Below are 19764 nucleotides of genomic sequence, written 5' to 3' on the forward strand. Positions count from 1 at the left end.
ACAGTAAAAGGATCAGTGGTTCCCGGGGGTTTGACAGGAGGGAGGGATGAATAGGCAGAGCTTAGAGAATTTTTAGGGCAGTGAAATTATTCTGTGTGGGTCCCTCCTCCAGAGATGGTGATTTTTATAATGGGGTAAAGGATGAGGCCTGAGTGTCAGGACTTACAAAAGAGAGATCTTTAATGTTCTCACCACAAAAAAAGAAGTGGAAATTATGTGACCTGATGGAGGCTTAGCTATTACTATGGTAGCAATCATTTTGCTATATGTAAGTATCAAATCAACACGTTGTACACCTTAAACTTACACAATTTATATGTCAATTATATCTCAAAAAAGCTGGAAAAAAGAATAGGGGAAAATAAATTTAAAAGTTAATTACACAACTAATTCGTTGCAGCTGTGATAAGTGCTGTAAGGTAATCAGGGAAGTCTTTGCTGAAGAAAGCATTCTTAAGCTGGCTTCTGAGGGGTGAGTAGAAATTAGTCAAGTAAAAATAGGGGGAAACCTCAGGCAGAGGAAACAGCATGTTGGAAGGCCTGACAGGGACGGAGGTTGTGTGTTCTAACACAGTGGTTCTCAAACTTTGCTGCACCTGGGATTCTTTGTTTGCATTTTGAATGGTTTTTTTTTTCCATTGTGACTCTTTTTATTGTTTGTATATTTGAAGGCTATTATATCTGTATTAACGTTTTTACCTTCCAGAACGATTTTATTCCTTGCATTAATTTTACCTTTGATTCTCTAGTGCTTTCCAGATAAATATTATGTCTTATCCATAAATAGAAATAGTTTTACTTCTCCAGTTCCTGTGCCTCTAATTGATTTCTTATGTGTAAGTGCATGGCCTAGTATCTCCTTTATATTTAAATAACAGTGGAAAATAGTAGGCAGTCTTAACTTTGTTTCTGATCCTTGTGAAATTCCTGTAGCATTTCACTATTAAGGTTGTATTCAGGACTAAGGTATACATACTTTTTCCTATTAAGAAAATATCCATAAATCCATAATTACCTCTTTTGTTCTGTGTTTAATCAGGAATGACTGTTGAATTTTGTTAATTTTTCAGGACCTATGAACATAATTTTTTCTTTAGATCTATTAATATGATGTATTATATTAATAGATTTCCAACTATTGAACCAAGCTTGCCTTCCTGGAAAAACATCCTACTGGGTTTTCTTAATATGATGTTGGGCTATTTTTGCTAATATTTTATTTAGTACTTTGGCATCAACAGTCATAAGTGATAACTTTTTGGAATTTTTTGGTATTGTTTTTATCAGGTTTAGGTTTCCATATTATACTTGATTCATAAGAGTTGTTTGAAGTTTTCTTTCATTTTCTAGGCTCTGGTACAATGTATGTAACATTGGGGACAATGTATTCTTTGACAATTCCTCTATGAAAGCAATAGGGCCTTTTATTTGGGGGGCAGGGGATAGTTCCTTGATGTACTCCTCTGGTTCTTTTATGGTAATTGATCTATTTATGCTTTTTTTCCTAATGAGGTCAATTTTGGTAAACTGTATTTTCTTAAGAAATTATCCATTTTGTCTCGTTTTCAAATTTATTTGCATAGAGATCTATCTGCCAGAGAGTCTCTTATGGTATTTTAAATCTCTTCTATTTCCACAGTTATCTCCCCCTAGTCATTTCGTATTTTGTATATTTGTGCTTTGTCCCTTTCCCGCCTTGATTATGTTAGCTAGTAGTGTATTTTGTTAATTTCCCCCAAGACAATCATTTTTATTAATTTGATTGTTTTTTCCTGCTCCCACTCTCATTAATTTTTATTTTATCTTTCATTATTTCCTTCCTTATGTTTTATTTTGGTTATTTTCTTGTGCTTTATCTTAGCATTTGGGGTTTGGAATTTATTTAATATATTTTTTGTCTTTCATTTTTATTGATATAAGTGCTTAAGGCTATGAATTTCTGCTGATCTCTGCTTTATATTTCATAGATGCTAGGATAGTAGCAGTCTTTTCACTTTCATTATTTTTTAAAAAGTCGTTTAATTTTGGTTTCCATTTTACCCATCCATTGTGTTCCTGTCTTCCTTCCCTTCTATCTGGTATCTATGCTGTAGCTTTTCCAAAATGGTCCTGCTCCATAACATCCTCATAAAAGAAACAGAAAACAAACCTGAAGCCCTTCATAGCTGGCCTGTTTCTCCAGCCATTGCCTGGCTAACACTCGTTTTTGAAGACTAAGCTCAACTTTAGGAATTCTTCTCTGATACCCCTCAACCTCCAATACCAACCCAGTTAGTACTCCTTCTGAGAACTAAATAGAATCCTATATTTCCTTTGTCATAATACTTGTAACAGTATATTTTAATATTTTGTCTCTCTATTAACATTGTAAGATTCTTGAAACAAATGCTTCCCTTTTATCACTGTATCCCTGGTGCTCAATAAATAATTGTTGAATATTCCTTCAGCTATAAACTTCAAAACTAGTATTCTGACCTGTGAGTTCTTGCAAACTCTAGAGCTTCTTCATTACCTTAGTTTGGTTTGTTGATTTTAGCTTTTCAGTTGAAGTATAACACACATACAGAAGAGCACACTAATTATGTGTCCAGCTCAATCAGCTTTCATAAACATACCCACACAACCTCAACACAGATCACCACCTCCATGAATTTTCACAAAGTGAAATGTGTCTATGAAACTGCAACACATATCAAGAAATGAAACTTACTATCCTTCCAGAAGCCCCCATTGTGGCTTCTCCCAATTGATTATGGTATAGCATCCAGAATATGTAAAGAACTCTTATGCTAAACAATAAAAAGACAAGCAACTCAATTTAAAAATGGGCATTCAACATGGAACTGGAAGCAATTAGGCAAGAAAAAGAAATAAAAAGCATCCAAATTGGAAAGGAGGAAGTAAAATTATCTCTGTTTACAGATGACATAATCTTATACATAGAAAGCCCCAAAGAGTCCACTAAAAAAACTACTGGAACGAATGAATTCAGCAAAGTTGCAGGATACTAAATCAGTGCCAAAAAATCAGTTGTGTTTGTACACACTAACAATGAACAATCCAAAAAGGAAATTAAGAGGACAATCCATTTACAATAGCATAAATATGAATAAAATACTTAGGAATAAACCTAGCCAAAAAGTGAAAGGCTTGTACAGTGAAAACTGCAAAGTGCTGCTGAAAGAAATAAAAGAAGACACAAATAAATAGACATTCCATGTACATGGACTGAATAACTTAATATTGTTAAGATGTCAATACTACTCAAAGCGATTTACAGAATTAATGCAGTCCATATCAAAATCCCAACAGCGTTGTGTTTTGTTTGTCTACAGAAATAGAAAAATCTATCCTAAAATTCATGTGGAATCTCAAGGGACCCTGAATAGCCAAAACAATTTTGAAAAAGAAGAACAAAATTGGAAGTCTCACACTTCCTCATTTCAAAGCTTACTAAAAAGCCACAGTAATCAAAACAGTGTGGTACTAGCATAAAAACGGATATTAGGGCTTCCCTGGTGGCGCAGTGGTTGAGAGTCCGCCTGCCGATGCAGGGGACGCGGGTTCGTGCCCCGGTCAGGGAGGATCCCACGTGCCGCGGAGCGGCTGGGCCCGTGAGCCACGGCCGCTGAGCCTGCGTGTCCGGAGCCTGTGCTCTGCAACGGGAGAGGCCACAGCAGTGAGAGGCCCACATAACGCAAACAAACAAACAAACAAACAAACAAAACGGATATTAAAACCAGTGGAGCAGAATGAGTCCCATATTAAACTCTGACGTATGTAGTCAAATGATCTTTGACCAAGGTTCCAAAACAATTGATGGGGAAAGAACATTCTCTTCAATAAATGATGCTGGGAAAACTGGATAGTCACATGCAAAAGAATAAAGTTGGGCCCTTACCTTACACAATATACAAAAACTAACTCAAAGTGGAATAAAAACCTAAATGTAAGACCTAAAACTATAAAAGTCACAGAAGAAAATGGAAAAGCTCATGAGATCGAATTTGGCAATGACTTCTCGGATATTACACCAAAAGCACAGGCAACAAAAGCAAAAATAGACAAATGCACTACATTAAACTTAAAAACTTTTTGATCATCAAAGGAAATAATTAACAGAGTGAAAAGGCAGCCTACATCATGGGAGAAAATATTTGCCCATTATATATTTGATAAGGGGTTAATAGCCAGAATATAAAGAGAATTCCTACAACTCAACAACAAAATAACCCAATTTAAAAATGGGCAAAGGACTTTAGCAGACATTTCTCCAAAGAAGATACACAAATGGCCAGCAAACATGAGAAGATGCTCAACATCACTAATCATTAAAAATATGCAAATCAAAACCACAGTGAGATATCAATTCACACCCACTAGGATGGCCATTATCAAAAACACAGAAAAGAACAAATGTTTGGTAAGCATGTGAAGAAGTTGGAAACCTTGTGCCCTGGGAATGTAAAATGGTGTAGTCTGTATGGAAAACAATATGGAGGTTCCTCAGAAAATTAAAACTAAAATTACCATATGATCCAGCAATCTCTATGTATATCCAACAGAATTGAGATCAGGATCTCAAAGAGATTTGCACACCCATGTTTATTACAGCATTATTCACAATAGCCAAGATGTGGAAACAACCTAAATGTACTTCATTTTGGGGGGAGCTATTTTGAGTGGCATTTTTAAAAAGCTTTCATTTACAAATGTTCATTGCTGGAATATAGAAACAGAACTGATTTGTGTGTCTGTGTTAATCTTGTACTTTATGACCTTGCTAACCTCATATAGACAATCATGTTGTGTGCAAATAGAAGGAACACATACAGGATTTGTATGTTGAATAATTCAGAACTCATGAATAAAATCAAAGATCTAAATAAATGGAGAGGGGCTTCCCTGGTGGCGCAGTGGTTAAGAATCCGCCTGCCAGTGCAGGGGACATGGGTTTGAGCCCTGGTCCAGGAAGATCCCTCATGCCACAGAGCAACTAAACCCGTGCGCCACAACTACTGAGCCTGCACTCTAGAGCCCGTGAGCCACAACTACTGAAGCCCGCACGCCTAGAGCCTGTGCTCCGCAACAAGAGAAGCCACTGCAATGAGAAGCCCGCGCACGGCAGCAAAGCATAGCCCCTGCTTGTCACAACTAGAGAAAGGCCACACGCAGCAATGAAGGGCCGGTGCACCCAAAAATGTAAAATAAAATAAATAAGAAATAAAAAATAAGTAAATAAATGGAGAGACATGTCATGTTCATGGATTAGGTCAGAGTAGCAAATATGTCAACTCTCCCCAAATCTATAGATTTAATAGCAATCAAATTCCCAGCAGAATTTTTTGAGGGACTAGATTCTAAAATTTTATGAAAGGGCAAAAGAACCTTAATAGCCAAAAAGATCTGGGGAGGGCTTCCCTGGTGGTGCAGTGGTTGAGAGTCCGCCTGCTGATGCAGGAGACACGGGTTCGTGCCCCGGTACGGGAGGATCCCACATGCCGTGGAGCGGCTGGGCCCGTGAGCCATGGCCACTGAGCCTGCGCGTCCGGAGCCTGTGCTCCGCAATGGGAGAGGCCACAACAGTGAGAGGCCCGCGTACCGCAAAAAAAAAAAAAAAAAAAAAAAAGATCTGGAGAAACAAGAATAAATTGGGAGGAATCACATTACCAGATACTGAGTTGCTATTAAGCTATAATGATCAAGACAGGTGGTACTGGTGAAAGGATCAGAGTTCAATAGAACAGAAGAAAGATTACAGAAATATACCCTCTTTTATAAAGACACTTTTATAAAGATCCCATTCATGAGGGCTCCAACCTCATTACTTGATCACCTCGCAAATACACAGATGGAGACAGAGATAGGAGTTACGCTGCCACAAGCAAAGAATCTCCGCAAGCCACGAGAATCTGCAAGTGGCAAGGCACGATTTCCCCTCTAGAGCTTTCAGATGTGGGGCCCTGATGACACCTGCAACCTTGCTGAATTTATTAGTTCTAATCGGTTTTGGGGGGGTTGGAGGAGTATTTTGGGTTTTCTATCTATAAGATTAAGTCATCTGCAAACAGATAATTTTACTTCATCCTTTCCAATTTAGATACCTTTGTTTTACTTGCCTAATTTCTTTGGCCAGGACTTCTAATATTATTTTGAATAGAAGTGGTGAGGGGGCCAGACGCATTCTGCTGGGTGGGAAAGAGAGAGGAGGGAGCTAGATCTTATGCTGATATACCACCATGTGCCAATGAGGTCACACAGTGCCAGGGACCCTCAACCTGGTTGCTCCACTGAGCCCACTGTTAGGTGGATTTGGGGTGAGAAGTATTTAGAGGTAGATTGGTTGACCTCACTCTAGCATGAAAATGGAAGTATTTGTAAATTACTTACCTATTTCCCTCCAGGGGAGAAAATGGGAAGTGAGGGCCACTGGTGAACAGTGAGTTAGAACAAGTGAGTATTTATGTGAGTAATCCCTTCCACATAATGAATCTGATGGAGTCACTGAAGAGTCTACATTTCCTCTTCCCCAGGCTTTGTGATTAATGTGTTCAACCTCACTGGCAACTTTTTGACTGAAAACAGTATTAATTAGCTATTTCCCTTGTCTGGGGAATGAGCATAAGGACCTTGCACCCCCAAGGCTTCTGTTAAGTTTACAAAGTGGCCTCAGATTTTCTATGAGAATATTGGCTCTGCAAATGTATGTACTTCCAATTTGCTCCCCACATGAGCTCAGTTTGAACTCTGTCCCCTTTGGAATTGAGTTACTAAATAAGTAACCGGAATATTTAATCTTTGAAGCATACTGTGTCCCCAAATTTCTATTAAAACTATAGAAAACTTCTGATTATGACAAGTCAGTATTAAAAACTTACCAACTTCTTGGTATATATCCAAAGGAAATGAAATCAGTGTCTCAAAATGATATCTGTGCTCCCATGTTCATCACATTCCTTGTTATTCACAAGGAATGAAAACCTAAATGTCTGTCCGTGGATAAATGGATAAAGAAAATGTGGTATGTGTATACGTATGTATATATACATACCATTTGCAAAAACATGGATCAACCTGGACATTATGCTGAGTGAAATAAGTCCGAGAAAGACAAATAATGCAATGTGTGCTCTCACTTATATGTGGAATCTAAGAGTCAAACTAATAGACCCAGAGAGTAGAATGGTGGTGCTGTGGCACGGGGGGTAGAGGGGAGAATGAGGAAGTATTGGTCTAAGGCAGTGGTCCCCAAGCTTTTTGGCACCAGGAACCGGTTTCATGGAAGACAGTTTTTCCACAGGTGTGGACGGAGGGGGGATGGTTCAGGCGGGAATGTGAGCATTGGGGAGCAACGGGGAGTGGCAGATGAAGCTTCCTTCGCTCGTCCACCACTCACCTCCTCCTCCACAGATCGGTACTGGTCCGCGGCCTGGGGGTTGGGGACCCCTGGTCTAAGGGTACAAAGTTTTAGGATAAATGAGTTCTGGCGATTTGATGTACGACTTGGTGATTTTGTACTTGAAATTTGTTAAAAAGGTAGATCTTAAATGTTAAATCGCCACAAAAAATGGTAATTATGTGAGGTGATGGATATGTTAATTAGCTTGAGTGTGGTGATCATTTCTGAATGTGTATATATATCGTAATATCAATTTGTGCACCTTAAATATATACGTATAATTCCTATTTGTCAATTATACCTCAGTAAAGCTGGAAACAAACAAACAAAAACTGACCTGAACTGACTGTCTTACAGGTATGAGAGAATTGAAATTCCAATTCATATTGTACCTCATGTAACCATTGGGAAAGTGTGCCTTGAGTCAGCAGTTGAGCTGCCCAAGATCCTGTGCCAAGAGGAGCAGGATGCGTATAGGAGGATCCACAGGTAGAGAGCCTCGCTGCTCCTCTTCCCAATTCTCGGGCCTGGTCCCTGTTCTCCTCTCCTGTCCTTTCGTCTTTAGCAGCTCAAGCTGTGAGCCCCCTTTCCTTTCAGCTCTCTGTGAGAAAGCCATCACATGTCTCACCCTGTATGATAACAATCTCTTTAACACTTGTTTCTCTCCTGGTGCACTTTGGATGCTTCTGGGGCAAAGACACTTTTTTTAGTTGTTAAAAATAACATCTTAGTAGCCCTGTTGCCAAGTACTGTGTACTATAGGAAGGCTTCAGCGAGAGACAATAATTTCAAAATTATTTCTTTGAATTATCTCAACGTTCTGAATAAAATTATATCCCCCCAAATCATGAAAAATGGAACAATAATGGGAAGTTCAATGATACATATTTATCTAATCTGGTTGGCAGAGGTCTGTAGCAGACCACTGCCAAACGGATTAGATGAACTGCTGCTTTGCTACTAACCTAAACTATTTTATCCCTTTAGCCTTACACATCTGGACTCAGTAACCAAGATCCATAATGGCTCAGGTAAGATTGTTTTTCTCGAGTACAGGCAGTAAAATACTCACATGACAGAAGCAAATTTAGTTGAAGTGACTGAAGTGATGAGTACAAATTACCCATGAGTTTTCTTTCCCAAGAGCTTTGCCATTCACTAATCCTGCTCCCAACTTTTCTATTGAATCCTGTGGACCACTGAATACTATACGTGACTGGACACGTTTAACACCAGTTCTCAGGGAGACAGGGAGGGCCCCGATTTGTCTGCAAGTTTCCATAGTGTAACACGCCTACTGTGGCTGATTTCAAACAACTAACATGGCCGTAACCAGTTTGCAAACTTCCTGAAATTTCAACAGTTGGCTCTTGTGAGCCGGTTTCCAGCATATCAGTACCAGCCTATTGTAGGGGGAGTTGAAAGAGATGGCTAGACAGACAGACAGACATAAAAGGGAGCGCATGAGGGAGATCTTTTCATGTAAATAAATATATAAGGAATTCCTATACAAGGCCAAGGATTTCTGCTCAATACAATATACACACTAAATCACTTTTCCCAACATACACACCTACCCATCCACACCTTCTGACTAACCCTGACTCCCAGGCCATTCTGGCAAAGTCACTAGGAAGGAAGAAGAGGAGGCTTCCAAGTATTATAGGCAAGTACTTTGAGAGAAAAAGACAGAGCTGGCTTGGTTTATCTGTCCCATCATTTTTATCTGGAGGTAAAACATGGCAAAGAGTTAATAATATAAGGTAATATATGATATGTAGCCATACTCTAAAGCCACAGCAATTAAAAAATATATATTGATTATTCAAACATGGACAGATAAATCAGTAGAACTGAATACAGCCCATGTATACATATTTAAGAATTTATATCTAAGAAAGATGTTACTTCAAATCAATTTTAAAAAGGATGGATTGTTCACTAAATAGTGTTGGGACAGTTCATTTGTTTCTTAGTTTATACTTCTATTTCCATATGGGAAAAAAATAAATTCCTACTTAATGCCCTACACAAAAAATAAATTCCAGATATATTTAAACTTCTACTATTAAATATAGTACAACCACTTTGGAAAGAGATTGGCAATTACAACTACCAAATGTCCCACCAGTTCCTCTCCTAGGCATATACCCCAAAGAGTTGAAAACAGGTGTTCAAACAAAAACTTGTATAGGAATGTTTGTAGCAGCATTATTCACAATAGCCAGAAAGTGGGAACACCCAATTGTCTGTCAGTGGGTGAATGGATAAACAAAGTGTGATCCATCCATACAACAAGGTATTGCTCAGCAATGGAAAGAACACACTACTGATACATGAACAACCTGGATGAATCTCATTATGCCAACTGAAAGAGGCATCACACAAAGTGCTACATACTCTATAGTGCCATTTATATGGAATTTAAGAATAGGCTAAACTAACCTATGGTGACAGCAAATGGGTCAGTAGCTGCTGTGGCCCAAGGTGAAGGGGCACCGGCTGCAGAGGGAACCCAGAAGGGCCTCTGGGCTGATGGAAATGGCCTGTATCTTGACTGGAGGGTGGTTAAAAGGGGTATGCATTTGTCAAAACTCACTGAACTGTACCCTTAAAGTGGGGTCATTTATTGTCTGTAAATTATACCTCAATAAAGCTCATTAAAAGTTAAAAAAAATACAGGAGGAAAATATAAGGAAGTCATAAAAGACTGACTAAGAATTAAAGACTTTTATAGAGCCCTACAGAAAAATCAAATTGTTCATAATAATATATAAAAGAAGTATGGATTAAGATAAAGTCATCAGGTTTTCTCCTTTTCTTTCAACAAATATTAAATTGACAGAGAATTAGATGAGGATGTGAGGGAAGTGAACACTCCCATATACTGTTCCTGGAGGTATAATTTTTAAATATATGTGAACTTGAATCTAGCAATTCCACTTCGAAAAATGTATCCTTCAAACATTTGTAGGAAAAGTGTGCAAACATAAAGGGATATTAATCGCAGTCTTTATAATAGCAAAGGCCCATCAACAGAAGACTTACTAAATTGGTGCATCCATTCTGACGAATGCTGTACAGCCGTTAAGAGGAAAGGTAGAGCTTTATCAACACAGGAAGGTGTCTATGGCTTATTGTTATGTGAGGTAAAAGTAACGTCCAAAATCATACAGTTTTTTTAACTTTATTTAAAAAAAATTGGCTTCCCTGGTGGCGCAGTGGTTGAGAATCTGCCTGCCAGTGTAGCGGACACGGGTTCGACCCCTGGTCTGGGAGGATCCCACATGCCGCGGAGCAACTGGGCCCGTGAGCCACAACTACTGAGCCTGCGCGTCTGGAGCCCGTGCTCCGCAACAAGAGAGGCCGCGACAGTGAGAGGCCCGCGCACCGCGATGAAGAGCGGCCCCCGCTCGCCGCAACTAGAGAAAGCCCACGCACAGAAACGAAGACCCAACACAGCCAAAAATAAATAAATAAATTTATTTAAAAATTACATATATATATATAGCACTCTGAGGTCGATAATAACAAAAACAAAACCCCCAGATTCCAAGGCCTGTCTTAAGAGAGTTTGTAATTCAGTGATGTGAAAGTGGGGCCCCCAAATCTGTTTTTCAAAAAAAAAAAAATTTTAACATCTTTATTGGAGTGTAACTGCTTTACAAATGTTGTGTTAGTTTCTGCTTTATAACAAAGTGAATCAGCTATACATATACATATGTTCCCATATCTCCTCCCTCTTGAGTCTCCCTCCCACCCTCCCCATCCCACCCCTCTAGGTGGTCACAAAGCACCAAGCTGATCTCCCTGTGCTATGTGGCTGCTTCCCACTAGCTATCTGTTTTACATTTGGTAGTGTATATATGTCCATGCCACTCTCTCTTCGTCCCAGCTTACCCTTCCGCCTCCCCGTGTCCTCAAGTCCACTCTCTACACCTGTGTCTTTATTCCTGTCCTGCCCCTAGGTTCATCAGAACCATTTTTATTCAAAAGTATATATACATATGCACACAGGTTCACACACATATACATATATCTTGGAAGGTATACTCCACAATTTTACAGTGGTCATTTTAATAAGTCATGTATCATAAGAGAGAAAAAGATATTTCCATTAGGCAGAATTTGTTTTAAAAAGAGGGCCACAGAATCTCCGTCTTACCGTGAAGCTGAACATTCCTAGGAAGACGTGAAAGGTGATCACTCCCTTCATCTCTCTGCTTTTTCCTCATTTTAAAAGAGAAGCTTTCAGGTGAGTTGCATTAATGGATTCTTCAATGTATGTAACACTTGGTAAGCAACTTTCTTTCTGAACTCGTGAAAAATTAAGTTGCAGAAGACAGAGTTCTAGCTCACTGGGAAGCTATGTTCATTCACAGTGAGAAGGTCTGAGAGCTGGGGAAAGAGACTCTTCTGTAGCTCTTACCCTTTTGCTATGGAAGTAAAAAGCTGGATCTCTTTCTGCTCTCTGCATAGCAAGGCTTCCGTCTGCCTTATGGATCCAGGGATGTTCAGGATGGCCTCCGAATAGGTATCCTCTTTGCTCAGCTCTCCTGCCTTTCTCCTGGCTGCCCATACAAAGTTGTCTGCCAGTTCTACTTCTGCACTTTTTCTGTGTCCTCCTCCTTCCCCCTCTTTCTGTAATCATTGTTGGGCGCTACTGGTGGTGGATTGTTATCTCTGTGTTTTTCCTATTGAAGTGTTTACCAAGAACCTGTGCAGTCAGATGTCGGCAGTCAGCGGGCCTCTACTGCAGTGGCTGGAGGACAGACTGGAGCAAAACCAACAGCATTTGCAGGAGTTGCAACAAGAAAAGGAAGAGCTTATGCAAGAACTTTCTTCTTTAGAATAAAGCAGGAGACAAAATGGGGTAAAAAACTTTTGTTTTCCAATTTATGTATTAAACATGGTCTGAAAATTCATATACAGGAGATGTGTAGGCAGACGATGGAGCAGATCCTTTTATATCCCCATGGGTGCATTTTATGCATACGATAAACAAACATAAGATGTCTTCCTAAAAGTTTCATTAGGGCCTAATGAACCCTCCTACCTGGAACCGGCCTACAAAGAGCATATACAGGGTGATTTAAGTAGAATATGAAAGTTTTTTTTTAAAGGCTATGCAAGTTACATTGGCAAGGATATCCTGTAATAAAATGTCTGGGGAGCATATTTCAAGTGTTTATTTTTTCTCTAGAATAAGCTAAAGGAATAAGAGTATTTCATGTTCAGTTTTGTAGTTATGATGCTGATGTTGGACAAATAAATAAGTACACAAGGGTTAGTGGGATGAAGTGAAGGTGACTCATCAGCACCCCACCTCTATTCTTTACCCCCATTGAGAGGCATATGTCTTATGTCTTCCTTCTTGATCTCTAAAATAGGTATTCTGAGATACCTAGCAAAGGTTGAATCTATGTGGGTGCTCTTTGTAACCAAAAACATGAGTTCTAGCATATTTGGCTCTGAAGCAAATTCCTACTGAGCAGATCCTATTTCCCTAAGAATTTCCAGTATAATATAAATGTGTTTTTCCAGAAACATTCAGGACTTAGGATGTAACAAAAATAATGCTTTAAAAAGTTCTGTTGCAAGCTTCTTACCATGTGTAACCACAAATGCTAAGTGTGTCTTCAGAAAAGAGCTAAGCCTACTGCAGACCAGAAATTAAAGTGGGAATTGGAGGAGTTAGAAAGAAAGAAAACAAAGAAAGCCCCAATCCCAACAACAGTGACAAAGGGTTGTTTTTGTTTTTTCTTCTTGTTTCTCCCTAAATTATTGTTTTTCAAATTTCAAAGTACAGTCCAGAACTACATGCACCATAATCATTTGGAGGCCAAACTTCAACTCTGGGAGTGGAACCCAGAAATGTTCATGAACTCCCCTAGGGCATATGTAGTGTAAATGTTGTATTTTCCCTAATTTCCCACAGCCACAGTTCTTCTCTATTCTTTTCTTTCCTGTAGGAAGGATGAAAATATCCAGGTGTAAAATTAATTAAGCCAAATCAATTTTGAAGAAGAAAAATTTGGAAGACTCACATTACCTGACTTCAAGACTTACTATAAACCTACAGTAATCAAGACAGTGTGGTATATGCGCAACTGATTTTGACAAAGGTACAAAAGCAATTCAATGGAGGAAGGATAGTCTTTTCAACAAATGATGCTGGTGCAGTTGGCAAAGAAAATGAATTTTGACCTAAACTGCATACATTATACAAAAATTAATCGAAAATGTATCATGAACTTAGATGTAAGATGTAAAACTTTCAGGAAAAAAAATCATAGAAAGATCTTTAGGATCGTGGGCTAGGCAACAGGTTCTTCTTGGCCTTCATCCCAGAAGCACAATCGTGAAAGGAAAAAGTTGATACTGTATATTGGACTTCATCAAAATGAAAAACTTTTGCTCTGTCAAAAATTTAAGAGGAGGAAATTATTGAGAGAAATTACTTGCAAACCATTTATCTAGAATAAAGTCGAGTAAAAAACAATCCAATTAGAAAATGAGCAGAAGACATGAATAGACATAGCACTAAAGAGGGTGTATCGAAGGCAAGCAAGCACAGGAAAAGATGTTGAACTTCATTAGTCATCAGGGAATGCAAATTAAAACCACAGTGAATTATAACTACATACTTACCAGAATGGCTAAAGAAAAAACAGTGAAAATACCAGATGCTGTTGAGCATACAAACCGGATCTCTCATACATTGTTGAACAGAATGTATAATGTAAGCCACTCTGAAAAAAAGAGTTTAAAAATTTCTAATAGAGTTAAACATACATGTACTTTATTACCCAGCAATTGTTGTCCTGGACATTTATCCCAAAGAAATGAAACCTATTTTGGCACAGAAACTTCTATACAGACATTCTTGGCAGTATCATTTGTAATAGCCCCAAACTGGAAACAACCCAGATGACCTGCAGTTGAGTGTGTGGTTAAACCACACCATGCAATACTACTCTGCAATGAAAAGGAACAGACTGTTGATACACACGACTTGGATGGACCTCAAGGGTATAATGATGAATGAAAAACAGCCAGTCTTAAAAGCTCACATACTGTATGACTGCATTTGTATGAATTCTTGAAATGACAAAATTATAGAAGTGAAGAACAGATTAATGGTTGACAGGGATAGGGACTGGAGGGGGTATGGGATATGGGTGACTATAAAGGGATAACACAATGAATTGCTTTGTGCTGATGGAACAGTTCTGTATCTTGATTGTGGTGTTTATTACATGAATCTATATCTGTGCTAAAACTACATAGGCCTACACACACCCACAAATGAATGCATGTAAAATTTGGTGAAACCAAATAAGGTCTATAGTCTAGTTAGCAGTATTCTACCATTGTCAATATGTTGGTTTTGAAGATGTACAATAGTTATGTGTAAGATCTTACCACTGGAGGAAACTGGGTGAAGGGCACATGGGACTCCCTGTACTATTTTTGCAACTTCCTGTTAATCTATAATTATTGCAAAATAAAAAGTTGTAAGTATTAAATAAGGAACTAGGAGGTATGGTACGTATTTTGTGTAATAAGAAAAGAGTGATAAAATCTGAGGGGGAATAAAATGATTTGAATATTTTTACAGACAAACCTTCTGCACATGTCCCTTCTAAGCTATTTACATTGACAGAGTTATGGCAATTTGAAATTCTTTTTCTAACCTGATAATTCGAGTTGTAATCTGTAAAATAGGATTCGGGGAGAGGAGGCAGGTACATGGAAGTGTCAAAGTACCTGGTGGCTGAGGAAGCAGGGCTGGGATTACTGCATGAGTGCCTTGGTGGGGGATATCTAGTGGAAACTGTTGTGCAGCCAGCAATCAGGTACATTAAACAAGTAAGTCAACTGATGGAGCAAATAAGTAAATGTATTGAGGAAAGTGGAAGCTAGGTTTGTCAGTGTCAGAGAAATTACTTATAAACATGAAAAGGGGAGGAGCTTCAAGATGGCAGAAGAGTAAGATGTGGAGATCACCTTCCTCCCCACAAATACGTCAGAAATACAGCTAAATGTGGAACAACCCCTACAGAGCATCTACTAAATGCTGGCAGAAGAACTCAGACCTCCCAAAAGGCAAGAATCTCCCCACGTAGCTGGGTAGGGCAAAAGAGAAAAGGAAAAACAGAGACAAAAGAATAGGGACGGGACCTGCACCTCTGGGAGGGAGCTGTGAAGGAGGAAAAGTTCCCACACACTAGGAAGCCCCTTCGTGGGCGGAGACTGCGGGTGGCGGAAGGGGGGAGCTTCGAAGCCGCGGAGGAGAGCGCAGCCACAGGGGTGCGGAGGGCAAAGCGGGGAGATTCCCGCACAGAGGATCGGTGCCGACCGGCACTCACCAGCCCGAGAGGCTTGTCTGCTCACCCGCCGGGGTGGGGCGGGGCTGGGAGCTGAGGCTCGGGTTTTGGAGGTCGGATCCCAGGGAGAGGACTGGGGTTGGCTGCATGAACACAACCTGAAGGGGATCGTGTGCCACAGGGGCCGGGAGGCAGTCCGGGAAAAAGTCTGGAACTGCCGAAGAGGCCATTGTTTCGGGGTGTGGGAGGAGAGGGGATTCAGAACACCGCCTAAATGAGCCCAAGATGGGCGCGAGCCACGGCGATCAGCACAGACCCCAGAGACGAGCACGAGACGCTAAGGCTGCTGCTGCTGCCACCAAGAAGCCTGTGTGCGAGCACAGGTCACTCTCCACACCTCCCGTCCTGGGAGCATGTGCAGCCCGCCACTGCCAGGGTCCCGGGATCCAGGGACAACTTCCCCGAGAGAACGCACGGCGCGCCTCAGGCTGGTGCAACATCACGCCGGCCTCTGCCGCCGCAGGCTCGCCCCGCACTCCGTGCCCCTCCCTCCTCCCCGGCCTGAGGGAGCCGGAGACCCCGAATCAGTGGCTTCTGTAACCCCGTCCTGTCTGAGCGGGAACAGATGCCCTCATGCGACCTACACGCAGAGGCGGGGCCAAATCCAAAGCTGAGCCCCGGGAGCTGTGAGAACAAAGAAGAGAAAGGGAAATCTCTCCCAGCAGCCTCAGGGGCAGCGGATTAAAGCTCCACAACCAACTTGATGCACCTGCATCTGTGGAATACCTGAATAGACAGCGAATCATCCCACATTGAGGAGGTGGACTTTGAGAGCAAGATTTATTATTTTTTCCCCTTTTTCACTTTTTGTGAGTGTGTATGTGTATGCTTCTGTGTGTGATTTTGTCTGTATAGCTTTGCTTTTAGCTTAGCTTTTACCATTTGTCCTAGGTTTCTGCCTGTCCATTTGTTTTGTTTTGGTTTTTAAGTATAGTGTTTAGTGCTTGTTATCATTGGTAATTTATTTTTTGGTTTGGTTGCTGTCTTCTTTTTTTTCTTTCTATTACTTTTTGAATTTTTATTTTCTTTTTTGGCGGTACATGGGCCTCTGACTGTTGTGGCCTCTCCCATTGCAGAGCACAGGCTCCGGACGCGCAGGCTCAGTGGCCATGGCTCACGGGCCCAGCCGCTCCGTGGCATGTGGGCTCTTTCCGGACCAGGGCATGAACCCGTGTCCCCTGCATCGGCAGGCGGACTCTCAACCACTGCGCCACCAGGGAAGCCTACTTTTTGAAGTTTTTAAAATTTTTTTTTTGAATTTTATTTTTTTTACAGCAGGTTCTTATTAGTCATCAGTTTTATACACATCAGTGTATACATGTCAATCCCAATCGCCTAATTCATCACACCACCATCCCCACCCCACCCCCCGCGGCTTTCCCCCTTGGTGTCCATACGTTTGTTCTCTACATCTGTGTCTGGATTTCTGCCCTGCAAACCAGTTCATCTGTACCATTTTTCTAGGTTCCACATATATGCGTTAATATACGATATTTGTTTTTCTCTTTCTGACTTCCTTCACTCTGTATGACAGTCTCTAGATCCATCCACGTCTCTACAAATGACCCATTTTCGTTCCTTTTTATGGCCGAGTAATACTCCATTGTATATATGTACCACATCTTCTTTATCCATTCATCTGTTGATGGGCATTTAGGTTGCTTCCATGACCTGGCTATTGTAAACAGTGCTGCAATGAACACTGGGGTGCATGTGTCTTTTTGAATTATGGTTTTCTCTGGGTATATGCCCAGTAGTGGGATTGCTGGGTCATGTGGTAGTTCTATTTTTAGTTTTTTAAGGAAGCTCCATACTGTTCTCCATAATGGCTGTATCAATTTACATTCCCACCAACTGTGCAAGAGGGTTCCCTTTTCTCCACACCCTCTCCAGCATTTGTTGTTTGTAGATTTTCTGATGATGCCCATTCTAACCGGTGTGAGGTGATGCCTCATTGTAGTTTTGATTTGCATTTCTCTAATAATTAGTGATGCTGAGCAGCTTTTCATGTGCTTCCTGGCCATCTGTATGTCTTCTTTGGAGAAATGTCTATTTAGGTCGTCTGCCCATTTTTGGATTGGGTTGTTTGTTTTTTTAATATTGAGCTGCATGAGCTGTTTATATATTTTGGAGATTAATCCTTTGTCAGTTGCTTCATTTACAAATATTTTCTCCCATTCTGAGGGTTGTCTTTTCGTCTTGTTTACGGTTTCCTTTGCTCTGCAAAGCTTTTAAATTTCATTAGGTCCAATTTGTTTGTTTTTGTTTTTATTTCCGTTACTCTAGGAGGTGGATCAAAAAATATCTTGCTGGGCTTCCCTGATGGCGCAGTGGTTGAGAGTCTGCCTGCCGATACAGGGGATACAGGTTCGTGCCCCGGTCCGGGAAGATCCCGCATGCCGCAGAGCGGCTGGGCCCATGAGCCATGGCTGCTGAGCCTGCGCGTCCGGAGCCTGTGCTCCGCAACAGGAGAGGCCACAACAGTGAGAGGCCTGCGTACTGCAAAAAAAAAAAAAAAATCTTGCTGTGATTTATGTCAGTGTTCTTCCTATGTTTTCCTCTAAGAGATTTATAGTGCCTGGTCTTACATTTAGATCTCTAATCCATTTTGAGTTTATTTTTGTCTATGGTGTTAGGGAGTGTTCTAATTTCATTTCTTTACATGTAGCTGTCCAGTTTTCCCAGCACCACTTATTGAAAAGACTGTCTTTTCTCCATTGTATATCCTTGCCTCCTTTATCCTAGATTAGTGGACCATAGGTGCATGGGTTTATCTCTGGGCTTTCTATCCTGTTCCATTGATCTATATTTCTGTGTTTGTGCCAGTACCATATTGTCTCAATTACTGTAGCTTTGTAGTATAGTCTTAAGTCAGGGAGTCTGATTCCTCCAGCTCTGTTTTTCTTCCCTTAAGACTGCTTTGGCAATTCGGGGTCTTTTGTGCTTCCATACATATTTTAAGATTTTTTGTTCTAGCTCTGTAAAAAATGACATTGGTAATTTGAGAGAGATTGCATGAATCTGTAGATTGCTTTGAGTAGTACAGTCACTTTCACAATACTGATTCTTCCAATCCAAGAACATGGTATATCTCTCCATCTGTTGGTATCATCTTTAATTTCTTTCATCAGTGTCTGATAGTTTTCTGCATACAGGTCTTTTATCTCCCTAGGTGTGTTTATTCCTAGGTATTTTATTCTTTTTGTTGTAATGGTAAATGGGAGTGTTTCCTTAATTTCTCTTTCAGATTTTTCATCATTAGTGTATAGGAATGCAAGAGATTTCTGTGCATTGATTTTGTATCCTGCTACTTTACCAAATTCATTGATTAGCTCTAGTAGTTTTCTGGTGGCATCTTTAGGATTCGCTATGTATAGTATCATGTCAGCTTCAAACACTGATACTTTTACTTCTTCTTTTCCGATTTGTATTCCTTTCTTTTCCTTCCCTGATTGCCGTGGCTAGGACTTCCAAAACTATGTTCAATAATAGTGGTGAGAGTGGACATCCTTGTCTTGTTCCTGATCTTGGAGGAAATGCTTTCAGTTTTTCACCATTGAGAATGATGTTTGCTGTGGGTTTGTCGTATATGGCCTTTATTATGTTGAAGTAGGTTCCCTCTGTGCCCACTTTCTGGAGAGTTTTTATCATAAATGGGTGTTGAATTTTGTCAAAAGCTTTTTCTGCATCTCTTGAGATGATCATATGGTTTTTATTCTAAAATTTATTAATATGGTGTATCACATTGATTGATTTGCCTATATTGAAGAATCCTTGCATCCCTGGGATAAATCCCACTTGATCATGGTGTATGATCCTTTTGATGTGTTGTTGGATTCTGTTTGCTTGTATTTGTTGAGGATTTTTGCATCTACATTCACCAGTTATATTGGACCGTAATTTTCTTTTTTTGTAGTATCTTTGTCTGGTTTTGGTATCAGGGTGATGGTGGCCTCATAGAATGAGTTTGGGAGT

The 19764-nt window shown here is 40.2% G+C and overlaps 1 protein-coding gene across 5 annotated transcripts in view; it reads left to right on the top strand.

The window, feature by feature from the left end:
- The window catches only part of BRCC3 (BRCA1/BRCA2-containing complex subunit 3), a 76586-nt gene extending 61570 nt beyond the window's left edge, over positions 1 to 15016 (top strand). For 4 of the 5 annotated variants that reach the window (XM_082864072.1, XM_082864075.1, XM_082864074.1 and 1 more), the window contains 4 exons: positions 7757 to 7888; positions 8387 to 8430; positions 12103 to 12272; positions 13372 to 15016. In XM_082864072.1, coding sequence (XP_082720198.1) covers positions 7757 to 7888; positions 8387 to 8430; positions 12103 to 12254 — 328 coding nt within the window. In that variant the 3' untranslated portion in view covers positions 12255 to 12272; positions 13372 to 15016. The remainder of the gene's footprint in view (positions 1 to 7756; positions 7889 to 8386; positions 8431 to 12102; positions 12273 to 13371) is intronic. The other variant, XM_082864073.1, reaches the window with a different exon arrangement.
- Positions 15017 to 19764: the final 4748 nt, after the last annotated feature.

The sequence above is a fragment of the Leucopleurus acutus genome (assembly GCF_964270905.1).
Source record: "Leucopleurus acutus genome assembly, chromosome: X".
NCBI classification, from domain to species: Eukaryota; Metazoa; Chordata; class Mammalia; order Artiodactyla; family Delphinidae; genus Leucopleurus; species Leucopleurus acutus.